The following is a 24897-nucleotide window of genomic DNA, read 5'->3' as shown; positions in this document are numbered from 1 at the left end:
TTTCCTATCATCTTTCCCCCAATTCCTGTCTCCTTCAGTTTGTCCTTTAACCTACTCAAGGCTATGTTAAAATCACACTCCTCATCAGGGTAGGTAGGATGACCTCTTTCACTACAACCATCTAAAAGGAGTATTAATACTCCCACTCTCTGGACAAAGAAACACTGGAAAGTTCAATGCCTTTTCAGAGCCAGTAATGGAAGCCCTGGGATTCAAGGTAACAACTGCCTGACCTAGCACGAATGCCCATCGCCCTAGTCTCTTCAGCTTCTCCTTCTTCACCACTAGTTTCTTCAGCTTCTTCACCACTAGTTTCTTCAGCTTCTTCACCACCAGCCTCTTCAGCTTCTCCACAACTGCCACTGGTTTCTATGACTCTCCACCAACAAGTTCCACCTTGGAGTTTGACACAGATCACATTACAGCTGTCTCATCTTCTCTAACGTGACCTGATCAACTCCTTTCACATCATTTATTCTCATCTTTCTCCTTTACATCCAGGCTTTCTCTTCTCCCCTCTTCCAGGTCATTTTCAACTCAGCTGAGAGTCTACTCCTGGGAATTCTGCTCTTAGTGATACCATCGCCACTGTGGAGAGGGTTCATGTGAAGCACAAACATTAAGCAAACAGACTAAAACCCTTCCAGTCACATGCTGCTCTCTGCACACAAAGATCTTCTGTGACTCAGCATGAACAGGACCTGCACTGAGTTAGGGCTTCCAGGAAAGGGAATAGAAACGACATTGATCCACCCATATCCTCTCCATATTCCTCATCACTTGGCAGGTACACAGATATTTTCTCCTAGTTCCTTTATATCGGGAGAACTAGTCATGGGAAAGGAGCTGTAAGCCAGGGCTTGCTTAGGTCTGCCAAAAGCACAGGTATATGTACCGCATGAACTATTAGGTATCCAGTTTTAGTGATCTTTATGAAGAATGCAGACTGTGGTTGCCAGGGGCTGGCGGAGGGAGGAATGGGGAGTGAATGCTTAACGAGTGTGGGGTTTCCTTTGGACTGATGAAAATGTTGTGAACTGGACAGAAAACAATGTGAATATAGTAAACGCTACTGAACTGTTCACTCTAAAATTATTAACTTTATGTTGTCAATTTCCCCTTGGTTTTCTTAAATGTGAAAAAAAAAAACACATATGCTTATAGACATACTAAGTACCAAAAAAGATAAAACCCAAGATTCAATGACAAACATAAAAATATTTCCCACTATAATGTAACATTTCATATCGCTCACTTAATCTGAGTCGTTTTCTTCATTGATAAAAATGCAGATAAATAAAATGCAGGTTAATAAAATGCCCCGTCTACCACAGAATTATAAGGAATCAAAGAAAAATGATAAAAATTACTCTCAAAACCAGAAGATACAATATGGGCCAGGAACGGTGGTGCAGGCCTGTAATCCCAGCACTTTGGGAGGCTGAGATGGGCAGATCACTTGAGGGGTCAGGAGTTCGAGACCAGCACGGGCAACGTGGTGAAACCCTGTCTCCACTAAAAACACAACAAAATTAGCCAGGTGTGGTGGCATGTGCCTGTAGTCCCAGCTACTCAGGAGGCTGAGGCAGGTGAATTGTTTGAACCTGGGAGGCAGAAGTTGCAGTGAGTCGTGATTGCGCCACTGCATTCTGGCCTGGGTGACAGAGTGAGACTCTGTCTCAAAAAAAAAGAAAAAAAAAAAGATACAATATGAACAAACAATGTTGTATTATTTTTACTACTGTAAGTGCACTTCTCAAATTATACATGAATCCCTAAAGATTTGGTGACTACTAAAAACAGACATTACAATTAAATCACCAAATCTGTGCAGAGGTATTTAAGTCTTATGGGAGAGAGCAACTTCCAAAAAACATCACTTCTCACCCATTTCCTTACAATGTGACCAGTTTGGTATAATTCAACGGTCAGGTAAGTTCTGATATATGTTTAGAAATGTATCCTTCGCCTTTAAAGAAAATAAAACAATTCCAATGCCCTTTTCTGTCCATTCTTTTAGTCTGAAATGCAAGGACCTACTTAGAATAAATGACTGGAAGAGAAGAGGCTTTCCCATGCTTCTCAAGTGAGGGAATATGCCTGCAGCAGCTTTGAGCTATGGCATCAGTTATGTAAGAAGAGACAGAGACTGGCAGTGCTTTTCTTTAATTCTAAGCCCCATTCTCTTTGAAATAAACAGGCGACATGTGCAGTCATGGCATAGGTCCCTCAGCTCAGCATAAATCAAACATACAAGTACCTTTCAAAAGTACACGTTTAGTTATTCTTCTTACTCAAAAAGCCACTTCCCATTCTCCCAACTTTCTCCCTGTCTAATAAAGAGATAACAATAGGCCTGTAAGAATAACTCTTTTTGCTAAATGCACTTCTACCCTCCCCTGTGAAGCAACCTTTTGTAACAGCACAACTTACCGCAAAGATTTTTAACAAAGTTTTCATGTAGAGTTTGCGGATACCAAAGGAGACTCCAAAAATGGCTGGCACTATGATAAAAACGAGGAGGAGGGTGAAGAGGACAGTCAGGGAGATGCCCAGAAGGTTGACAATCAGGCTATCAAAAGGCAGCAACAGGAACATGGTGGAAGATCCAGGCCAGGCCAGCACCTGCCTCCCCAAGAGCAAACTGTAGCCTTCAGATGGTCCTTCCCGACAGCACCAGCCAGGGAAAGGAAGCAAGTTCCCGAAGAACAGCAAACCCCATTCCAAAGTCCACACCCCTCAACCGCCTGAATAGAAGGCCTGGGAAGAGAAGGACAGGAAAACACGGCCACAGGAGGCAGCTGCAAACGCCAGGTCTCCCCAGAACGGATGGACTCTAAAGATGAATGAAGCTCGATGGGTCTTCAGTGAAAGCATCCGAGTCCAGATGGAATTTCTGTGCAAGTGAGCAGTGAGGGCAGGGGCTCTGCTCTGCTGTCCTGATGCTGCTTCCAGAAGTTTTACATGGTTTTCCTGCTCAAGAGCATTCAACAGATAAATCTGTCCCTGTCACTGCCAGAAGTACCAAGAAGAGTTCAACTTGGTGCCAGAAAAATCCTGATAACTTCTGTGGAGGGGTAATCACTGGCACTTTACACAGAAGGCTTTTGAACTTGAATATGTGGAAATTAAATAATTGTTTTACTTAAAATTCCTTCATAAGCTGAAAACCATGTTCACTGTAGAGAGTTCATTATCTGGCCCCATCCTCCTCTGGTGAGGCTCCTGGCGCTCACAGCTTCCAGGACCCTCCTACCTGGAGAGCTACAGTCTTTGCCAGCAGGAAAGAGATGCTGGCACACAATGTCTCATAATGCAAGTGCTGAGTGTAACTCCAGACGCATCTGGCATTGGTTTCCTCTTGACACTCTTCTCCCTAAGGCTCCCTTTCTTAGCGGTGACCTGGGTTCTTGGCAAATAGCTGCTTACATGCTGCCAAAGCTGGGGGAGGGAAACAGAAACACTGTCAGTCACACAAATCAAGAGGAGAAATGTCAATATGCTGGGGACCAGGGGGACTGTTTCAGGGTAAGCCTAAAACTGTCAGTGTGGTCAATGCCCACTTTTCAAGTCATCAAGGTCAAAGAGACCAGGCAGAGCCAACAGGTGGCAGACATGAATGTGGGAGGGAAACATAGAGGTTTCAGTTTTCCACCCAAATGATACGACCTGTGGTCAAACTTTCTGAATAGAAAATACGTGTATATGAGACACATTTGAAAGATAAAAAGCATGTGCTATGGAAAGTACATCTCCTTACTACCTGTCCCCCAGGTATTCAGAGTGCTTCTGCACAGATGCCGCCAAAGGTTGTAACCACCTTTGTGTTCTTCCCAAGACATTCTGTGCTTAAACAAGGAAATCACAATGGTTCTCCATCACCACTGGCCCCCAGGCTGCGAAACAACCACATATTATTCTTCACCTTGCTTTTTGTTTTTGTTTTTAGCTTAACACATCTCAGAAGAATGTCCCATCAATACACATAGAGTTCCCTCACTCTGCAGGTGCACAGTTTTCAACTTAAGAATGTGCCACAACTTAGTTCACCAGTCTCTTAAGGTTAAACACTGATATTTCTACTTTTTTTTTTTTTTGTATAAATAATGTTGTAAGGAATAACCAGGTACATGCGTGACTTAGTACACAAAATGTGCTTAGAAAATATATTTTCGGGGTAAATTCCTAGAAATGGAATTGCAGAGGAAAAGAAAATACACATTTTTAAATTTGCAAGATCTTGTCGTATTTTCCATATAGAGATGAACCTCCTCCAGCCTCTCCCCACACGGGTCACCCATTGTGAAATTCCACTATTTCAAATATCTCACAAAAGTATTCCAATTTTATATCACACATTCCAAATCCCTGAACTTGGGAGTATCCTATCAACTCTCTCTGGCAAACATTTTGGCTTCACACCAATCACCCTCAGGCTGTTCCCAACACTTAGAAGTTCAAGAAACTAAACAAATTAACAAGTACTGACTTCGCCTTAAAATCTGCTCAATGTTTTAAGGGAGGAGACCACCCCTCATATTGTCTTTATGCCCAATTTCTGCCTCCAAAGAAAGAAGAAGTATAAAATCTAAAAGGCAGAAATGGAATCCACAGACAGACAGCCCAGCATCACGCCCTGGGCCTGGTAGTTAAACATCAGCCCCTGACCTAACTGCTTATGTTATCTATAGATTCCAGACATTGTATGGAAAAGCATCGTGAAAATCCCTGTCCTGTTCTGTTCCCTTCTGATTACCGGTGCATGCAGCCCCCAGTCACGTACCCCCTGCTTGCTCAATCAATCAGACGCTCTCACGTGGACCCCCTTAGAGTTGTAAGCCCTCAAAAGGGACAGGAATTGCTCACTCGGGGAGCTCGGTTTTTGGAGACGTGAGTCCTCTGATGCTCCCAGCTGAATAAAGCCCTTTCCTTCTACAACTCGGTGTCTGAGAGGTTCTTATCTGCGGCTCATCCTGTTACAGTTCTAGAGAACAAGGCCGTTCCCTTGTTACCTCGTTTGTTTATCCCCAGCCCATCAATCTGTATGATTTCCATTTTACACATCAGGAAGCTGAAAGAGGTAGTTGCAGACCCAGTTCCTCTGTACGACTCCATGACATTCACACGTCTGAGGACGAAATGCTCCAGTCTATAAGGACATGCTAATCAGTGGCGCTGAGTCATGAACCCTAGTTCCTAGTTCTGATGGCCACTTCTTACGTTTTCTTCCACTTTCACATTGTCACTGCTATTGCCAACATTGACTGAGTGCTTACAACATGCCAAGCACTGCGCTAAGGAGCATTTCACATACACCACCCTCACGTAATCCTCACGATGGCTGTACGCTGGAGTCATTGTCATCCTGATCTACAGGTGAGGACGCTGAGGCTGGGAAGATTAAGGAAGTCAAGTCACCCAGGGTTGCAGAGAGTTGGAAGCAGGACAAGAGCATCCGTCTCCAGGACCCTGCTCTGTAACCCCTACTCCTTCCTATCACCCAAACTATGTGCTTTAAAATGAAGTAGCACTGGCCAGGTGCGGTGGCTCACGCCTGTAAGCCCACTTTGGGAGGCTGAGGCAGGCGGATCACCTGAGGTTGGGAGTTCGAGACCTGCCTGGCCAACATGGCAAAACCCCATCGCTACTAAAAATACAAAAATTAGCTGAGCATCATGGAGCATGCCTGTAATCTCAACTACTCAGGAGGCAGGAGAATTGCTTGGACCAGGGAGGCAGAGGTTGCAGCGAGCCGAAATCGCCGCCACTGCACTCCAGCCTGGGAGACAGAACAGGACTCTGTCTCAAAAAAAAAAAAAAAAAAAAAAAAGAAAGAAAAAAAGAAGAAGTACTTCCTTCAAGCCAGACTGCTCTACAGAACTTCTTGTGATTAGACAAAACCATCAGGATCTGGACTCCAGTATTAGAATTTGGTCGTGTTCTCAGAATACAGACATGCTCTTGTATTTTCATAAACACTCATACACGCCAGTTTTCTAACCGTGTTCTAGAGGCAGTTCAGGCACCTGAGCTACCAAAGTCCTCAGGCCTATCCAGGACAACATCTCCTTTCCTCCTTCATTGCTGTCTCCCCACTCCCCGTGGACAGGACTGCCATGGGAAAGAGGCAGCAAGGGTCTCTGTCCTACTGGTCAGGGTTACCCTGAGTTCCACAGACCCAAGGTGACTGACACCAGGGTCACTTTGACCCCCATGCCAGAGTGTAGATCACTCCTCTAAGGATCACAACTGAAAATTCCCAAGGTTATTCTGGGTTCATGTCCCCAAACCAGTAAACACGTGTAGCAATAAACCAATTTCTTCACCTAGTTCAGGGGTTGGCCAATTATAGCCCACATCTGGCTACAGTCTTTTTCACAAAGGCTCATGAGTTTTTACATTCTTAGACTCTTTTAAACAGATGCAAAAAACAACGAAGATTTGACAAAGACCATGGCCTACAGACCCTAAAATACTCACTATCTGCCCCTTATAGGAAGAGTTTGCACTCATGACCTTGCTGGTCTTTCCTCCACTCAGAGGCCCCCTGCTGGCTCTCCCAGTCCCATCCCATCCCACCCCATCCCACCCCGCCACACCCTACCCCGAGTTCCTTTTGCTGAATGCCAGCCTCCAGGACAGAGAACACCAAACTGGCCGAACAAGTTATTAGGCCAACACTAAACAATACTCACACAAATTCTTAGAAGTAGAGGAAAGAGCAAGCCAACTGAGTTTATCGAATCGGTAGTGTTTGGAAACTGAAAACTCATTAAAGCCAGAGGGAACTAGTGGCTGAAGGTCCCCTTAATACAGACTTTGATGTGTGGAAATATCAAAACTGTTCACATCAGAACTAAATCCAACCACAATTTCTAGATAACCGTTCATTTACGAGAGGCTATGACTTTGCCTCAAGTAAATATAAGCATGACCTCTTAAGAATGTGAGCTGGGGAAGCCATTCATTCACAGGAATATTCACTTATTCTCTCAACATCCACAGCTGGGTTCCAACCAAACTCACCCAGAATCATCAGGGCCAACGTTCCCCAACAGGCCAAACATTCCAGAGAATCAGCTAGTTCTGAGCCTTTCAGGAAGGAAGCTGCCTCCATTCCAGGAAGGCAACAGAGCCCATCACTAAGCTAACCTAACTCTTCAACCCATGGAATGGCAAATCCGGGCCTTTAGGCCCCCTAACGGCCTGTTCTTGGAGTGACTAATTCATTCATTCAACAAATACTCACTGGGCACACAGTGTGTGCCAGACAGTACACCATGTGTTAGCTGTTGTTCAGTGGTGAAAAGATATGCCCATCCGGAAACAAGCACACAAAAAGTCGTAATTTCAAACTATGATGACTGTAGACAAGGAAAATAGACTCCTGGAAAAGAAAAGAAAACAAAGGAAAAGAAGAGAAAAGAGAGAAGAAAGAAAAGGAAAGGGAAAAGGAAAAGGAAAAGAAAAGAAAAGGAAAAAAAAGAGAACAAAACAGAACAGAACTTAATTTAAATCAAGGCATCTACACCAATTCCGTCCCAATCATTGGACTGGGACTATTATCACTCCTAACTGCAGAATCAAATACTTTTCAGTCGGCTCTCTGTGACATATCCCAACTCAGGGACTATAACTGCTAGAATATGTGCAGACAGAGGCCCAGTGCCAACCCAAAAGGTAAAAGAAAGGCCACTTTATTAATACATGCTTAGATCACACAAGAATGCACATATTTTTAGAGCACACCAAGCACAATGCCAGTCACATGTTAGATCTCAATGAATGGTACATATTATCATTTCATTAGAATCAGAAGAAACTTAGTCGTCAGCGCTAGGTACCAAACTTCAAGAAGGCTTAGAGAGGAAGGCATTATAATGTATGACACAAAATACACAGGCCAAACAACACAACTTGCCTAGCAAGCAGTAAGTGTTCAATAAAAAGGTTAGCCGTAAAACAGAGAAATTCAAACTGAAAGTACAGTGAGATGGTAAAGAAATTCTGATAAACCACTGTACTGGTGAGAATGAAAAAATATCCTCAAATACTGCTGGTTGGAGTGTAAAATGGGTTTAACCTCTACAAAGAACAATTTAGCGACTGCCATCAAAATTTTAAATGTACATAACCTTAGATCCAGCAATTCCACTTCTAGAAATTTATCCTAAGGATAAATCAGACCAGTGGTTCCCAACCAAGGATGATTTCTTTTTACCCCCTTGGGGAGCATCTGGCAACATGTGCAGGGATTTCTGGCTGCCATGACTTGGGATGGGAGTGCTACTACTGGCATCTAGTGCAGTGCACAGGGCAGATATGATGCTGCACATCTTACAAAGCACAGGACAGCTCCCACACAATGAGGAACTGTTCAGCCCCAAACGCCAGTAGTGCAGAAGTGTATAAATCCTGTATTTTAAAGCATGAGCAAAGTGATAATATGTGCTGTGTTACTGACTGCAGCATAGTCTGTAATATCAAAACAAACATCAGTGTCTCCCAATAGAGGATATAATGGAATACTATTCATCTGAGCCCCTGTCACTAGGAAGGAGAAGGGGAATTTGAAGGTATTTCCCAAGAAGTAATGACATTACACTAATGGGGTTTTCAACTACCACTTTTGCCTAAAGGTGTTTATATGCCTCTAAAATGGCTGGAGCATGCTTTCTCATTCAGAAAGTGCACACGGCCTGACAGGGAGGCAAACACTGCCACAGTCAGTGTCTGCAGAGCATACTGGGGGCAAACGAGACTCTTCAGAAAACAGGAACACAAATGCTTGAGGCTTCAAGATGGCACTCTGTGTAAACGCATTAGTAAAAAAATGAGACTCTCACAGTAATTCTGAATCAGGACAGCTGGTATCCATGCACAGATGGCAGGGGCATGAGCCACGTGGGCCCTCAGAGACCCAGACAGAGCCATCCCCTGGCCACTAAAGGCTGCACTGGTTCTCTACCCAGGATGCTCATTTGCATCACTGGGCCTCAGCCCAGATGAAGTATATTAGAATATCTGCAGGTACAATCTGGATTTGTTCTTACGACACTTGAGCGATTCTAATGTGTAGTCAGTTGAGACTACCGGGTTAAGGGTTCTTACCAGTTAACTGAGAAAGGACAACTGAAACTGAGAAGACAACCATCTCTGAGCACAAATTACCCACAAGTAAAAGGCATCTAGTTCTCTAAAAAAAGGAGGGGGATCACATTCATAAGAGAGGTGGTGAGGATCTAGAATGACAACCCAGGACATGAAACCCAGTGGAAGCCCTTCAGTACTGGAGAGCACTCAGAAGGTCAGATCGGACTGGCTGTCACCTAGAAAAAGTGGATTTGCTTGGGACACCTGATGCAAGGGAATTGGTTTTACAGTTGGCAGGTATGGGATGCAAATTCTAGCTCAATACTAAGAATCCAACCCTCATGCTTTTATGGTTGGAATGTAAGCTAGTGCAGCTCGGAGAATGGTTAAACAAAGTTACCATGTACCTCGCAATTCCACTCCTAGGTATATACCCAAGAGAAAGACAAACTGTCTACACCAAAAAAATTGCACATGAATGCTTACAATGGCATTAATCAGAACAGCCAAAAGACAGAAACAACCAAAATGTCCATCAGCTGATGACTGGATAAACAAAATGTGGTGCATCCATACAATGGAATCTTTGGCCATAAAAATGAAGAAATGATACATGCTATAACATGGATGAATCTTCAAAACATCATATTAAGTGAATAAAACTCATCAAAAAGACCATATATTGATTCCACTTATACAAACAGGCAAATCTACACAGAAAGAGATTATTGGTTACTTTAGAGCTGGCGAGAGTGGGGAGATACGAGAGTGACAGCTAAAAGGTCTCTGAGGTGATGAAAACGTTCTAAAACTATGTTGATGACTGTACACACCTGTGAACATTATAAACCCCAATGAACTGGATACTTTCATTGGGTGAACTGTAAGTCAATAAAGCTATTTTTAAAAGAATCTAAGATCGAATTGTTCAAAAAGAATAGGCTGTATAGGGAGACCTTCACCTACATCCGCATTCTGCCGAGTGGCAGATAAGTTATGGTGGCTACACTGGATGTTTTTTAAAATTCCTTCCTGAAACAAGTTTTTTGTCCTTACGTCTTTATTTAAAATTGCATAATGTGAGGGAAGCAGTAAAGCATGATGGCCAAACATACAGGGAATCAGACAAGCTACATTCAAAACCAGGCTCCCAGGCCGGGCAAGGTAGCTTAAGCCTGTAATCTCAGCACTTTGGGAGGCTGAGACGGGCGGATCACGAGGTCAGGAGATCGAGACCATCCTGGCTAACACCGTGAAACCCCGTCTCTACTAAAAAATACAAAAAAAAACTAGCCAGGTGAGGTGGCGGGCGCCTGTAGTCCCAGCTACTCGGGAGGCTGAGGCAGGAGAATGGCACAAACCCGGGAGGCGGAGCTTGCAGTGAGCTGAGATCCGGCCACTGCACTCCAGCCTGGGCAACAGAGCGAGACTCCGTCTCAAAAAAAAAAAAAAAAAAAAAACCCCAGCCTCCCCTACCTTCTGACTGTCTGACCTCAAAAAAGTCACATTCCATGCTTCAGATTTCTCATCTGTAATATGGGAATAATACATATCCTGTGGTATTGTTGTGAAGATTGAACGTGATGCCTATCAAGTTTTCAGTGTAGTGCTTGGCACAAAATCATCTATAAATAGAAGCTTCTACTACTAATCATCACTATAAAGCTGGAGGCAATAATAAAAAAATGATGACAAAACCACAACTTTATTAGTTAATCTTTCAGATTTCTAGTCCAACCTCTTCATTTTATGGCTCAAATAACTGAGCCTTGGAAGGGTTCGATGACAGGGACAAGTTACAAAACTGGCGGTAACAGAGGCAGGACTAATGCCCATCTGATACCCAGTTGAGTGCGCTTCCTACTCCCCAGGCCGACTCCTCACTTGCTTTGGGGTGGGTTACAATTCAGAGAAAAGCATCCATTTCTCCTAGTTTACTTACTGTCAGAACATAGGCCCATCAAATGCCCCATCTGTGATGTAAACAAACATGCACACACAGGCACGAGGAAATGTATGCTAGGCTGAATTTAATGTCGAGTGTATCAGGACTAGTAGAGTGTTAAGAAATTTGCTTGAATAGGATTCTGCTGCTTAGTGGGGAAAGTGCATAATGTTTCCAAAGAGGGTAGCTCTCAGAGCGACTCGGTTGACATGAACCTGAAGTGCTGAAAACCCAGAACACACACAGTTGGCATCAATCCTGGATAAAAAAAATCACTCAAGACAAAGCCAGGATCCAACCAGCCAAAGGATGATTCAACTCACAGGGAAGATAGAACATGGTCAGGTTCAGGGCCTTGGTTTTATCTAAGATCATTATGCCCTCCAGAACTTTCTTGAGTTAGAACTGGCACTGGTACCAAGTTCACCCCAATGTAACGGAACCATCTATTGAAGCTGGCAAAACAAAAAATAGAAAACAAAACAAAAAAGACAGAGTATATTTTAATGAGGACAATTTGATTTGCTGGAGGTTTAAGACCCAAGACAATTCATTATTCGACCTGAACACTGCTCTGATGGCTCCATTTCAATACCAGTTCTTGACATCTGAGTACTGTATATGTAATTAGCAGCAACTTCCTGGCCTTTTTCTTGTTTAAAAAATCTTTTTATCCAGTTTATTTCACTCAGCATAATTATATTGAGAACCATCCACGTTGCTGCATGTGTCAACAGTTTCTTTCTCTTGATTGCTAAGCTGTATTGCAGTATATGGATATACCACAGTTTCTTCATCCATTCCCCTACTGATGGACATTAAGACTGTTCCAGTTTGGGGCTATTACAAATAAAGGTGCTATCTACAAGTCTTTGTATGGACATATACTTCATTTCTCTTGGGTAAATACCTAGGAGTGGAATGACAAATTCCAAAATGAGTTGTACCATTTTGTATTCCCACTAACAGCGTAGGAAGTCCCACTTGTTCCACATCTTCACCAATACTTGATATGGTCAGTCTTTTAAATTTAGACATATCACTGGCCAGGCGCAGTGGCTCGCACCTGTAATCCCAGCACTCTGGGAGGCCGAGGCGGGCAGATCACTTGAGGCCAGTTCAACACCAGCCTGGCCAACAAGGAGAGACCCCATTTCTACTAAAAAACCAAAAATTAGGCAGGCATGGTGGCTTACTCCTGTAATCGCAGCTATTTGGGAGGCTTACGTGGGAGGATCACCTGAGCCCAGGAGGCTGAGGCCGCAGTGAGCCCTGATAGTGCCACTGCACTCCAGCCTGAGCAACAGAGCAACACTCTTGTCTTAAAAAATGAAAGCTTTTCATCACAAATGCACAAATTTGTGACATCAGACTTTTTTGTTCATCTCTCTGCAAATTCAAAATACTTCTAATTGTGCAAAGAAAAAAATCACTAAAACAGGAAAGAAAAAAACAATGACGACAACCACAAACTCTAACCTCAGACCTGAACATTACTAAGCAAAATAAAACGTTCCTTCATGTTCCACTGACAGTGATTCTCTGCAGTCCAACAGAGCAGCCACTAACCATGTGTGACCTTGGAGTACTTGAAATGTGCTGTGAATGTAAAATACACACTGGAGTTCCATGACTTCGTACGAAAAAACGCATGTAAAATATCCCATTAATAGTTTTTATATTGATTATGGATTAAAGTAATATTTTGGATAAACTAAGTTAAATAAAATATATTGTTAAAATTATTTTCACCTGTTTCTTTTTACTTTATAATTTTTTTTTTAAATTTAAATTGACTTTCATTTGTAGGAGCTAAAAATGAGGTCATGGAGGTAGACAGTAGAATATAATAGATACCAGAGGCTGGGAAGGGTGGACGTTGAGAGCTTGGTTAATGGATAGAAAAAAAAAAACTTAGATGGAACAAATGAGTTCCAGTATTTAAGAGCAAAGTAGGATGACTATAGTTAACAATTTCTTGTACATATATATATATATATTTTTTATTTTTATTTTTTATTTTTGAGACAGTCTCATTCTGTAGCCTGTGCCAGAGTGCAGTGGCGCAATCTCTGCTCACTGCATCCTCTGCCTCCTGGGTTCAAGCAATTCTCATGCCTCAGACTCCCTCATATCTGGGATTACAGGCACAGGCCACCACACCCAGCTAGTTTTGTGCTTTTAGTAGAGAAGGGGTTTCATCATGTTGGCCAGGATGATTTCAAACTCCTGACCGCAAGTGATCCATCCACTTCGGCTTCCCAAAGTGCTGGGGTTACAGGTATGAGCCACCACGTTGGGCCAGTTTCTTGTGTATTTTAATTTCAAATGTTAAGTAGAAGATTTGAAATGTTCCCAACACAAAGAGATGATGTATGTTTCAGGTGCCGGATATCCTAAATCCTCTGATTTTATCATTACACGTTCTATCCACATGGGCAAATATTACTGTACACTATAAATATGTAAAATTACTGTTCCTCAAATTTTAAAAAATTGATACATACATTTACATATTTATAGGGCACAATGTGATGTTTTGAGATACACACACACACACACACTCTCTCTCTCTCTCCTTGTGGAACGATCAAATCAACCTAATCTATTTCCTTGTGCTTTTTAAAAAAGCATCACTATAAAATTTTAAATTGTATATATAGCATATATAATATTTCTATGGGACAGCACTGATCAAAAATTTTTAAAGGAGACTCTGAAAATAATATACCTTCAGCCGGGCGCAGTGGCTCACGCCTGTAATCCCAGCACTTTGGGAGGCTGAGGCAGGCAGATCGCGAGGTCAGGAGATCAAGACCATCCTGGCTAACATGGTGAAACCCCGTCTCTACTAAAAATACACAAAAAAATTAGCTGGGTGTCATGGCGGGCCCTGTAGGTTGAGGCAGGAGAATGGTGTGAACCCGGGAGGTGGAGCCTGCTGTGAGCTGAGATCCCACCACAGCACTCCAGCCTGGGTGACAGACCAAGACTGCCATCTCAAATAATAATAATAATAATAACAACAACATATCTTCAACTGGCAAAGAAAGAAAGACATGTGTGCGTGTGTGTGTATATATATATATACACACATATATATATAATTTCCCACCCTATTTCTCCGAGAAGAAAATGGTACAGCAGAGAGGGCTTAGATCTGGAACCAGGACTACTCTTAGGTTCCAGGCACAATTCTTACTGTCTGGTCTATGTGTCCTTGAAGAAATCATTCAGCTTCAGCCGCGTGCAGTGTCTCACGCCTGTAATCCCAACACTTTGGGAGGCTGAGGCAGGTGAGTCACCTGAGGTCAGGAGTTTGAGACCAGACTGGCCAACATGGTGAAACCCCGTCTCTACTAAAAATACAAAAATTAACTGGGCGTGGTGGCGCACGCCTGTAATCCCAGCTACTCGGGAGGCTGAGGGAGGAAAATCATCTGAGCTCAGGAGGTGGAGGGTTGCACAGAGCCGAGATCTCACCACCACACTTCAGGCTGGGCGACAGAGGGAGATTCAGCCTCAAAAAAAATTAAAAAAAAAAAAAAAAAAAAATCACTGAACTTCCCTTAAGTTTCCTGACCTTTTTTTTTTTTTTAAATTCAGAAAAGTCAACAAAGGCCAGGTGTGGTGGCTCATGTCTGTAATCCCAATTGTTTGGGCAGCTGAGGCGGGAGGACTGTTTGAGCCAGGGAGGTTGAGGGTGCAGTGATCCTTGATCATGCCACTACACTCCAGCCTGGGCCACAGATCAAGACCATCTCCGTAAAATAAATAGGTAAAAGTCAAGCGCAAACGAATTACACTCCTGTTTTACAAAGTATTTTTCCATTACGGCAGATCTTCAGCTTACAAATTAACTGGAGGTGGGATCCAAACATACTAAGATTATACAAGGCAAAATGAAGAGAGCCCTAGATGAGCCTCTGTGTTTGTGTGGCATGCGCACGTGTCTTCATGTGTTTTAAAGGTGAAAGAGTACACTGAAGGACTCAGGGTAAACTCTAAGCACTTAGAAGGCTCCTTCTAACTCTAAAATTCTATTCTCTTAAAAAGCCTTAATCATACTGTACGCTACTACATGGTTTAGTGGTACACGGAACAGATGATATTCCGTCAAGTTTTCCCGGTAAACACAATGACACATTAGGAAGTAAATGACATGCCGTAATGAGGTTCTACTTTACCCGAACAAAAAATTCTGCAGTACAGTTCAAGTTTAACCAGGGCAAAATTACCTTCAGATAGCTCAGAGTTTTGTTTTGTTTTTAATACAAGCTAACTTTTGGTGACAAGCACACACAAGAAAAGTGGATTTTTCTTTAGCAGAAAACACTTAGCAAGTTAGGCTAGCCTCCGAAGAGACTAGCCACAGCACTCCTCACACGAAACACAAAATAGACACAACAGTCTCCTCCTCCTCGTCCCTCCTCTATCTTTAGGGGTAATGATATACCATGACACTCAAATGCTGTTATTGCAGTGGTACTTCCATAAACTGGACAAACATGACAACTATTGTATTTAGGTCACAAACTCACAAAAGAAAAATCCATTCTGAAAGTAAGTTGACAACTATATCATCATATAAATAACCTAAACTTCCATGAAAACTCAAAGATCCCTAACATGAGGAATTGCTTGTTTCCAGTATTCCTTGTAGAGGTAGAATATCCCCATTTTAAGGGTAGGAAAATTGAGGAACAAGTACTGAATTCACAAGTCTTCGCTGAGATAAGGAAACGTAATAGCATAAATTTTGCTAGGAAATGTATATTATGGTTTTGTAAGAAAGTCTAACCCACGGTCCAAGAAGCCCAGATTTTTTTTTTTTTTTTTTTTTTTGAGACGGAGTCTCGCTCTGTCGCTCAGGCTGGAGTGCAGTGGCCGGATCTCAGCTCACTGCAAGCTCCGCCTCCCGAAGCCCAGATTTTTATCTGTTAATGGCATGAAAGGCTTTCTGAGAGGATTCTATTGTTCTCTCAGAAAAAAAAGAGTAACAGTTCCAAGTCATTCTGGTTTCCCTTAGTAACTCTTTCTTAAATAGTCTTGAATGTTATCTACATAGTTTATAGCTTGTTCTTATTCTCAAACTGGTATACCAGTTCTAAGGTCAGAATTTTATCATGCTCCCTAAAAACTACTATCAGAACTTCTCATCTGTCCCAAGTTGATTTTTAAGAAATAATTTAAGGCATTTCTTAAAATTCTGGAATTTGGTGGAAAAGCTCATGTTTGCCTATCCAAACCCTCCATGAATGTAAGCGTTTTCATCCACAGCCCTCCTACACATTTCTCTTTCCTGAAGGCAACCTAAAGGCAAGCAGTATGGGTCAGTGGAACCGCAGCCTGGAGGTAGAGGCGGGATTTCCAGCCTCTGGACCTCCAAGGGCTCAGAAAAAATGAAAACATTGGACAGGACATTCCAAATGCTCTCATCCAGATCTGAAATACTTTTTTTCTTTTTTTGAGACGAGTCTCGTTCTGTCGCCCAGGCTGGAGTGCAGCGGCCCAATTTCGGCTCACTGCAACCTCTGCCTCCCAAGTTCAAGCGATTCTCCTGCCTCAGCCTCCCAACTAGCTGGGATTACAGGCACTCGCCACCACGCCCGGCTATTTTTTGTATTTTTAGTATAGGCAGGGTTTCACCATGTTGGCCAGGCTGGTCTTGAACTCCTGACCTTAGGGTGATCCGCCCGCCTCAGCCTCCCAAAGTGCTGGGATTACCGGCATGAGCCACCGCGCCCGGCCACACTTTTTCTTTTAACCTGTTCGATCATGTTAAGACACCCTTTTGCTGTGCTCTTTCTTCAACTCTATTGTGTGTTTCTTAAGACCTCATAAGAGTGGCCTGTGTTCCAAAACAAAAAGTACATTACGACTTCGTAGGGTGGTTTTCATTATGGAACTGAAGCTACTTTTGACAGACTCACCTTGCATCAAGTTCTCCCTGAGACAACGGGAGGGGAAATGTGTGGGGTGTGGATGGAACAGGAATAGCCACAGTTAAGTGGCTGAGGAGGCCAGACCAAGTACAAAGTACATGCTGGTTCCCTATTCCATCTATTTTCCTGTGTCTGAAATTCTCCAAAATACAAAGTTTAAAAAAAAAAAAAAAAAAAGCACATCTCTTTCAAAGAGAAAGAAGTATACTCGATTGGCATTATTACAGGATTTTGTCTGCAGACTTTGGTATGGTATAACTGCTCTTCACACCATTTCCCTTGGATTGAAATAGAACCTACAAGACATGAAACTAATCAGAACTCCTCAAAGCTCAGCCAAAATTAAGGAAAACGGACCAGAACCAAAATTCCTCAAATAACCTCAAGGTTATCAATGAGAAGATTCATGGTGATACTTGGCAGAGGATGGAACTCATTTCCATTGTGCTACACCGTATGTCTCCTATAAGCTATTTTCCGCACTTCTGAAGAGCTAAACTTCAGCCTTCTGTGACATGGAAAGCGAGGAAATAAACAAGCCCCAGTGAGAGGAGGATGCCTCGGAGGGCGCTGAAATAAAAAAGGAAAGACAAGGGATTTCGGGAGTTAAGAAATCCTAAAGAAAGAAAAATGGGAGCATGCATTTGGAGAAAGAGAGGGGAAAGACAAGCATCTCAGGGCAACCAGAGAACACAGGAAGGGGAATGACAGGGGAAGGCGCTTCCTGGCGCTCCAACGCCCTGCAGCCCTCGCCACCCACATCCCCGGACTCCCGGGGCGGGAGGGCTGCGGACACCTGGGACTCGGGGGAGGCGCGGGGCTCCGAGGAAACGGGCTCGGAGGGCAGGGGAGCGGAGAGGCGGGCAACCGGGGCTCGGGGCGGGCGCGGACCGTTCCATCGGGGACGGGGGGCACCCGCTCCACCCGCCGGGGATCCCCGGGGCGCGGCGATGGTGCCTCCTGACGCCGGCGCGGCGTCGCCGGGGCGTCCCAGACCGCAGGCCCCGCGCGGCCGCCCGAGCCCGGCCTCCTCGTCCCGCTCTCGGCTCCCCGGAGGCCGGGGACTTTGAAGGAAGGGGCCAGCTCTTTCCTACTTACCGACCGCGAAGCTCAGCAGCTCCAAATCCCGCCGCGACCGGTACCTCCCGCCCTTGCCAACGCCGCGGGCCCAAGCTGCGTCAGGACGTGCGCGCGCCCGCCTTTGTCTACGCCGCCCAACGTGACCTTGCGCCCACCGCCCCGCGCGCTCCCGCCGGGCGCGCGCGGGCCGGCAGGGCGGGGGCCTAGGAAGAGGCGGGTGCCGCGTGGCCGGGCCCGCGGGGTGGGCGCGCCCGGGAAGCGAGGAGTCGCCCCCTGGCGGACGAGGGGCCACTGCCCGGGGCGGGGCGGGAGCGGGAGAGGCCGGGCCCTGGCCGCCCCTCCGCTGGCGCGTTCCTGTCAGATAAGCGGAGCGCTTCCCTGCGTCAGGACCCGATACTGGCTCCCTACCCGGAGGTTCGCACGTGCGTTCCGGAGAGGGTGAAATCAACCCTGCACCGCGGGAAGAGGCTAGAGTCACGAAATCACATTGTCTTCTTGGGGCTACTGTCCGTGTGCAGCGACATTCTGCCCGTAGAGGACTCAGCTCAGGGCCTGGTACGCTCAAGATCTGTTAGCTGCCAGCACCATCACCCCCATCATCACCACGACCACCGTCATCACCAGCAGCATCCCTTAATCTTGTCTGCCTTGCTTCTCAAGCAAGGTGCTCCAGGAGTGGGTGTGGGCCACCTTTGCCCTCCCTCGCAGATGCAACTTGCCAACTTCCACCTCCACTTGGACCTGCTGTCTCTACTCAAGTCTAGCTGGTGCCTGCTGGAGTTTCTTACCATATCTTCTGACTTCACACGCCTAACCCAAGCTTATTATCTCCCCTAATATTGGACCTCTTTAAAATATATATTACCTTTCTCTTTCCTGTTCTGAAAAGACAGTTTGCCTTTAGTGCCAAGCCCTCTCCGCCGGTTTACGCTGTACACTGCTGTCAGATTGTCATTCCATGCTAAATGCATAATCTGATAATGAAATCTTTAGGGTAAAGTCCACATTCTTAGACCTCAAAATCTCTGTAAAAATAATGGGCAGGGTATGGTAGTTCATGCCGGTAATCCCAGCGTTTTGGGAGGCCAAGGCAGGAAGATCTCTTGAGGCCAGGAGTTTGAGACTAGCCGGGGCGACATAACGAGACCCCCATTTCTACAAAAATTTTTAAAATTAAAAAAAAGAGTGGGGGGAGCGGGGCGCAGGTAGCTCACGCCTGTGATCCCAGCACTTTGAGAGGCAGAGGCGGGCAGATCACTTGAAGCCAGGAGTTTGAGACCAGCCTGGCCAACATGGTGAAACCCTGTCTCTACTAAAAATACAAAATTTAGCCGGGGCTGGTGGCTCGCACCTGTAATCCCGGCTACTATGGAGGCTGAGACAGGAGAATTGCATGAACCCAGGAGACGATGTTGCAGTGAACTGAGATTGTGGCACTGTACTCTAGCCTGGGTGACAGAGCGAGACCCTATCTCAAAAAAAAAAAAAAGAAAGAAAGAAAGAAAGAAAAGAATAACCACTTTGCTCCAAAACACTGGACTACTCATCTCCACCAAATATAACTAAATGTTACCCATTTGGAACTGATCACATATTTATTAACTCAATCACTTATCCATTCATTGAGCCCTTGTTACTTGCCCAGCTTTTTTGGGGATCCCAATTCAAGATTGAGTAATGCATGGCCATGTCTAATCTTCAACTACATTAAATTCCATAAGAGGGCCGGGCGCGGTGGCTCACGCCTGTAATCTCAGCACTTTGGGAGGTCGAGGTGGGCGAATCACGAGGTCAGGAGATCGAGACCACCGTAAAACCCCATCTCTACTGAAAATACAAAAAATTAGCCGGGCGCGGTGGTGGGTGCCTGTAGTCCCAGCTACTCGGGAGGCTGAGGCAGGAGAATGGCATGAACCCGGGAGGCAGAGCTTGCAGTGAGCCGGGATCGCGCCACTGCACTCCAGCCTGGGCGACAGAGCAAGACTCCGTCTCAAAAAAAAAAAAAATCCGTAAGAGAAGAAACTACCGGGCGCGGTGGCTCACGCCTGTAATCCCAGCACTTAGGGAGGTGGAGGCGGGCGGATCACGAGGTCAGGCATTCGAGATCAGCCTGACCAACTTGGTGAAACCCCGTCTTTACTAAAAATACAAAAATTAGCCGGGCGTGGTGGTGCACACCTGTAATCCCAGCTACTGGGGAGGCTGATGCAGGAGAATCGCTTGAACCTGGGAGGCGGAAGTAGCAGTGAGCTGAGATCGCACCACTGCACTCCAACCTGGGCGACAGAGGGAAAATCCATCTCAAAAAAAAAAAAAAAGAGAAACCAGACATCATACATTTTTGTGTTCTCCACAGTGCTAGGAATAGGGATTTAAAGTGGCCACTAGGATCTCAGCTGCTCTTTGGAGTCTTATGCCTGGTCTCGTTTTCTGCCCCCAGAACCAGTCTTGGAAGTAGCCCACTCATCTGCTCTACTCTGTTTGTGTTCTCATGATATTTTGTCACAATTCTCACATCTACTAGTTCTTTGTACACAATATTGAAATCTTCAAATATTTCACACGTATTAGAAGCTCAAGAGAAAATGGTGTTGATTCTTTGCCCAAGCAAATAGTAGGCTCAATTGTTGGGTATTGACACCGGTACACACACACCTTGTGAGTGTGCACATTCACTGGCACATTCTCTAAACTTCTCAAGTGCAGGAAGGCAATCAGACTTCCCTCTGAGCGGGAAGCCAACATGAACTGGGTAAATATAGTTCCTGTAGGCACCAAAACTTTTATCACATTCGTTTCTAGGTACAAGGAATATAAATGGGGCAGATGAAACAAGCAAGTCATGCTTGAAATGCTTGACACAAAGCAGACCTAGCTTTAGAGAAGGCCTCCTGCCCATAGCATGACCGAGCTTGTAGCCAACACTGAACTTCTTGTCGCTGTGAATATGGGCTGTCCTTAGGTTATTGTTGGCAGTATTTTCACATTCTAGAATGAAAAAACTCATACTACAGAAACTATAGGAGTAATTTTTAAAACCTGATGAAAGGTAGTCCTTTAGAAGAAAGAGATCACAAGATTTAGATCCTACCCCATACTAACTTTGAATTCATTCATAGTATGAGGGCATTTCCCCAAAATGCGTGTTTGCTCTGTACATGGTGCACAGTACTGTGAGCCTAGGAAGGACTCCTTTTCCCAGGAGAATACCATGCCTGTGCTGTACAACTTATCTTTCTTCCAAAGTCAACCTTAACCTCTACGAAGACTTTGCCATTCATTAAGAGGTGAATCTATAACTGTTGACTGCACAATCAGCAACATCAATGCTCATTTCCAAGCACCAAAAGAAAAAGCCAAAGAAAGCAAAAGAAATATTATTTTTAAAAAATGTTTTAAATTACGGTAAAATCAGTAGAACCGAAAATTTATTATACCATCTTAATCAGTTCTTTTTTTTTTTTTTGACAGAGTTTCACTCTGTCGCCCAGACTGGAGTACAGTGGCGCAATCTCGGCTCACTGCAACCTCTGCCTCCTGGTTCAAGCGATTCTTCTGCCTCAGCCTCCCGAGTAGCTAGGACTACAGGTGCGCGCCACCACACCCAGATAATTTTTGTATTTTTAGTGGAGATGGGGTTTCACCATATTGGGCAGGCTGCTCTCAAACTCCTGACCTTACGTGATCCACCCACCTTGGCCTCCCAAAGTGCCGGGATTACAGACATGAGCCACTGGGCCTGGCCCATCTTAATCATTTCTAAGTGTACAGTGCAGTGGTGTTAAATATATTCGCATTATTGTGAATCTTCAGAAATTTTTCATCAAGGCTGGGGGTGGTATCTAATGCCTGTAATTCTGGTTATTTGGGAAGCTGAGGCAAGTGGATTGCTCGAGCCCAGGAGTTCAAGACCAAGCCTGGGAAACATGGGGGAACCCAATCTCTACAAAAATGAAAGAAAGAAAGAAATTTTTCGTCTAAAAAATTGACATTGTATACCCACACACACAAAAAAATCATTTCTCTTCTCTCTAACCCCAATAAAAACCATTCTACCACTCTACATTCTTCTAATGGGAGTTCGAGTACTATACCTCATATAAATAGTCAGAATTTGCCTTTTTGTGGCTGGCTTATCTCACTTAGCACGGTGTCCTCCAGATTCATCCATGTTGTAGCATGTGTCAGAGTTTCCTTTTTTTTAGGGCTAATATTCCATTGTATGTATGTACGTATTTATTTTGAGACGGAGTTTTTGCTCTTGTTTCCCAGGCTGGAGTGCAATGGCATGATCTTGGCTCACTGCAACCTCCGTCTCCCAGGTTCAAGAGACTTTTCTGTCTCAGCCTCCAAAATAGCTGGGATTACAGGTGTGCGCTACCATGCCTGGCTAATTTTTTGTTGCTGTTGTTTTATTTTTAGTAGAGATGGGATTTCACCATGTTGATCAGGCTGGTCTTGAACTCCTGACCTCAAGTTATCCACCCAATTCAGCCTCCTAAAGTGCTGGGATTATAGGCATGAGCCACTGCGCCTGGCCCCATTGTATTTGTATACCACATTTTCTTTATCTGTTTGTTGATGGACATTTGGGATTGATCTTGCTTTCAATTATTTTGTGTATCTACCCTGAAGCGGTATTGCCCAATTGCACGGTAATTCTACTTTCAGTTTTTTTAAGTCTGGAGTTGGGAGGAGAGCTCTAGCTAGTGATATAAATTTGAGAGTCAGGCTGGGTGTGGGGGCTTATGCCTGTAATTCCAACACTTTGGGAAGCTGAGGCAGGCAGATCGCTCAAACCCAGGAGTTCCAGACCAGCCTGAGCAATATGGTGAAACCCTCTCTCTCTAAAAAAAAAAAAAAAAAAAAAAAAAAAAAAAAAATTTGCCAGCCATGGTGGCAGGAGCCTGTAGTCTTAGCTACTTTGGAGTCTGAGATAAGAGGACCACTTGAGTCCAGGAGGTCGAGGCTGCAGTGAGCTGAGATTGCTTCACTGCACTCCAGCCCGGGCTACTGGAGTCAAACCATGTCTCAAAAAAAATAAATAAATAAAATAAAAAATAAAAATAAATAAATTTGAGAGTTATCAGAATATGAACAGATGAATACAAGAAAGCCCAGACTTAAGGCGAGACTTGGCAGTTAAGAGCAAAGTGAAGAAGACAGGTTGTTTCAGTCCAGATCTATAGCATAGTCTTCAATTTGAAAGTAACATGCTCTGCCGGGCACAGTGGCTCATGCCTGTAATCCCAACACTTTGGGAGGCCAAGACAGGTGGATTAGCTGAGGCCAGGAGTTCAAGACCAAGGCCTGGCCAACATGGAGAAATCCTGTCTCTACTAAAAATACAAAAATTAGCCAGGTGTGGTGGCGGTTGCCTGTAATGCTGGCTACTGGGGAGGCTAGGGCAAGGGAATTGCTTGAACTGGGGAGGCAGAGGTTGCAGTGAGCCGAGATTGCACCTTTGTTCTCCAGCCTGGGCGAAAAGAGCGAAACTCCGTCTCAACAACAATAACAACAACAAAAAACAAAAAAGAAAGAAACACACTCTATTTTGTCAATTTATAATGAATTGATTGTGACAAGTTGGTTCAGAGACTCAAACCAACAAAGGACACTGATACAAAAAGGTTTATTTATTATTTTGGGAGGATTGAAAATGCAAAATTAACTGGAATGATAGAATTAGTAGGTCAGCTCATACTTTGAGCAGTAGGAAAGTCTACATACTTGGAAAATCAAATCAATATCAGTTGATTGTTTACTATAAGGTTTTTTTTTTTTTTAAAAAGAAACGAGGAAATGTGTGGCTCTCAGGGCTCTCGCAATGGGCTCTGCTCGCAAAGTTCTGCTTGCACCTGCCAAGCAATGGATAAAAGCTGGCATAGCAGACCATCCTCTTGGATGACTATGATATACTATTTCTCTTAGCCCAGCTCCCCACTTTCTGAAATTCACTCCCACCTACCATTACCACCTCCCGTGAGACTATAGTTCCCTTCCTGGGGTTCCCACGGAAAGAAAACAGGAGCTTGTACATTATTTTAACAATTCAAAAAGTCTAGTAGAAATCACACATTTACCTGAAATAAGGATACTTAAATGGACTAAAATGTAATTTTTTGCGGATATCCACTCATATTTTAGGGACTCACTTCAGACATCAACCCCAACAGAAAGTTTTCTCTGATTCCCCCAGGGGCTCATTCTCTCTCTTTGGGTGCCTCTAATATTGTTTACTTTCATCATTTATTCACATGTCTGTCCCCCAACCAGACCATAAATTTTGATTTATTCATCCTTCTGTCACCAATTGGCATATATAGTAGTTGCTCAATAAATGTTTGTTGGATGAGTGAAAATACATGATGACTACCAGAAACTACTAGACAAATTATGCATACATCTGATGAATAAAAGTATAAACTAAACTAGTACTTAATACGCAAAGTTTGATAGAAAATACTTTAGGTATGTGAGAAAATGAAGATGTGTTCTTTTTTTTTTTTTTTTTTTGAGATGAGTTCTTACTCTGTCACCCAGGCTGGAGTGTAGTGGTGCAATCTCAGCTCACTGCAACCTCTGCCTCCTGGGGCTCAGGTGATCCTCCCACCTCAGCCTCCCAAATAGCTGTAACCACAGGTGTGCATCACCACACCTGGCTATTTTTTTTTTTTTTTTTTTTTTAGAGACGGGGTTTCTCCATGTTGCCCAGGCTGGTCTTGAACTCTTGGACTCAAGTGATCCTCCCACCTTGGCCTCTCAAAGTGCTGGAATTACAGGCGTGAGCCACCTCAAGTGGCACAAAGGAATTCTTAACAGCAAAAATATTGA

At 44.2% G+C, this 24897-nt stretch overlaps 1 protein-coding gene across 2 annotated transcripts in view; it reads right to left on the bottom strand.

The window, feature by feature from the left end:
- GPAT4 (glycerol-3-phosphate acyltransferase 4) overlaps nucleotides 1-18207 on the bottom strand; it is a 35520-nt gene extending 17313 nt beyond the window's left edge. Inside the window, exons 1-3 of one of the 2 annotated variants that reach the window (XM_025394636.1) lie at nucleotides 18082-18207; nucleotides 11362-11493; nucleotides 2434-3441 (exon numbers count right to left, since the gene is read on the bottom strand). In XM_025394636.1, the coding sequence (XP_025250421.1) occupies nucleotides 2434-2598 (165 nt within the window). In that variant the 5' untranslated portion in view covers nucleotides 2599-3441; nucleotides 11362-11493; nucleotides 18082-18207. The remainder of the gene's footprint in view (nucleotides 1-2433; nucleotides 3442-11361; nucleotides 11494-18081) is intronic. The other variant, XM_025394635.1, reaches the window with a different exon arrangement.
- Between the last annotated feature and the right edge of the window lie 6690 nt (nucleotides 18208-24897).

The sequence above is a fragment of the Theropithecus gelada genome, chromosome 8 (assembly GCF_003255815.1).
Source record: "Theropithecus gelada isolate Dixy chromosome 8, Tgel_1.0, whole genome shotgun sequence".
Taxonomy (NCBI): Eukaryota; Metazoa; Chordata; class Mammalia; order Primates; family Cercopithecidae; genus Theropithecus; species Theropithecus gelada.
Note: the sequence above shows the minus strand (reverse complement) of the source record. Positions and strands in the feature narration are given on the sequence as shown.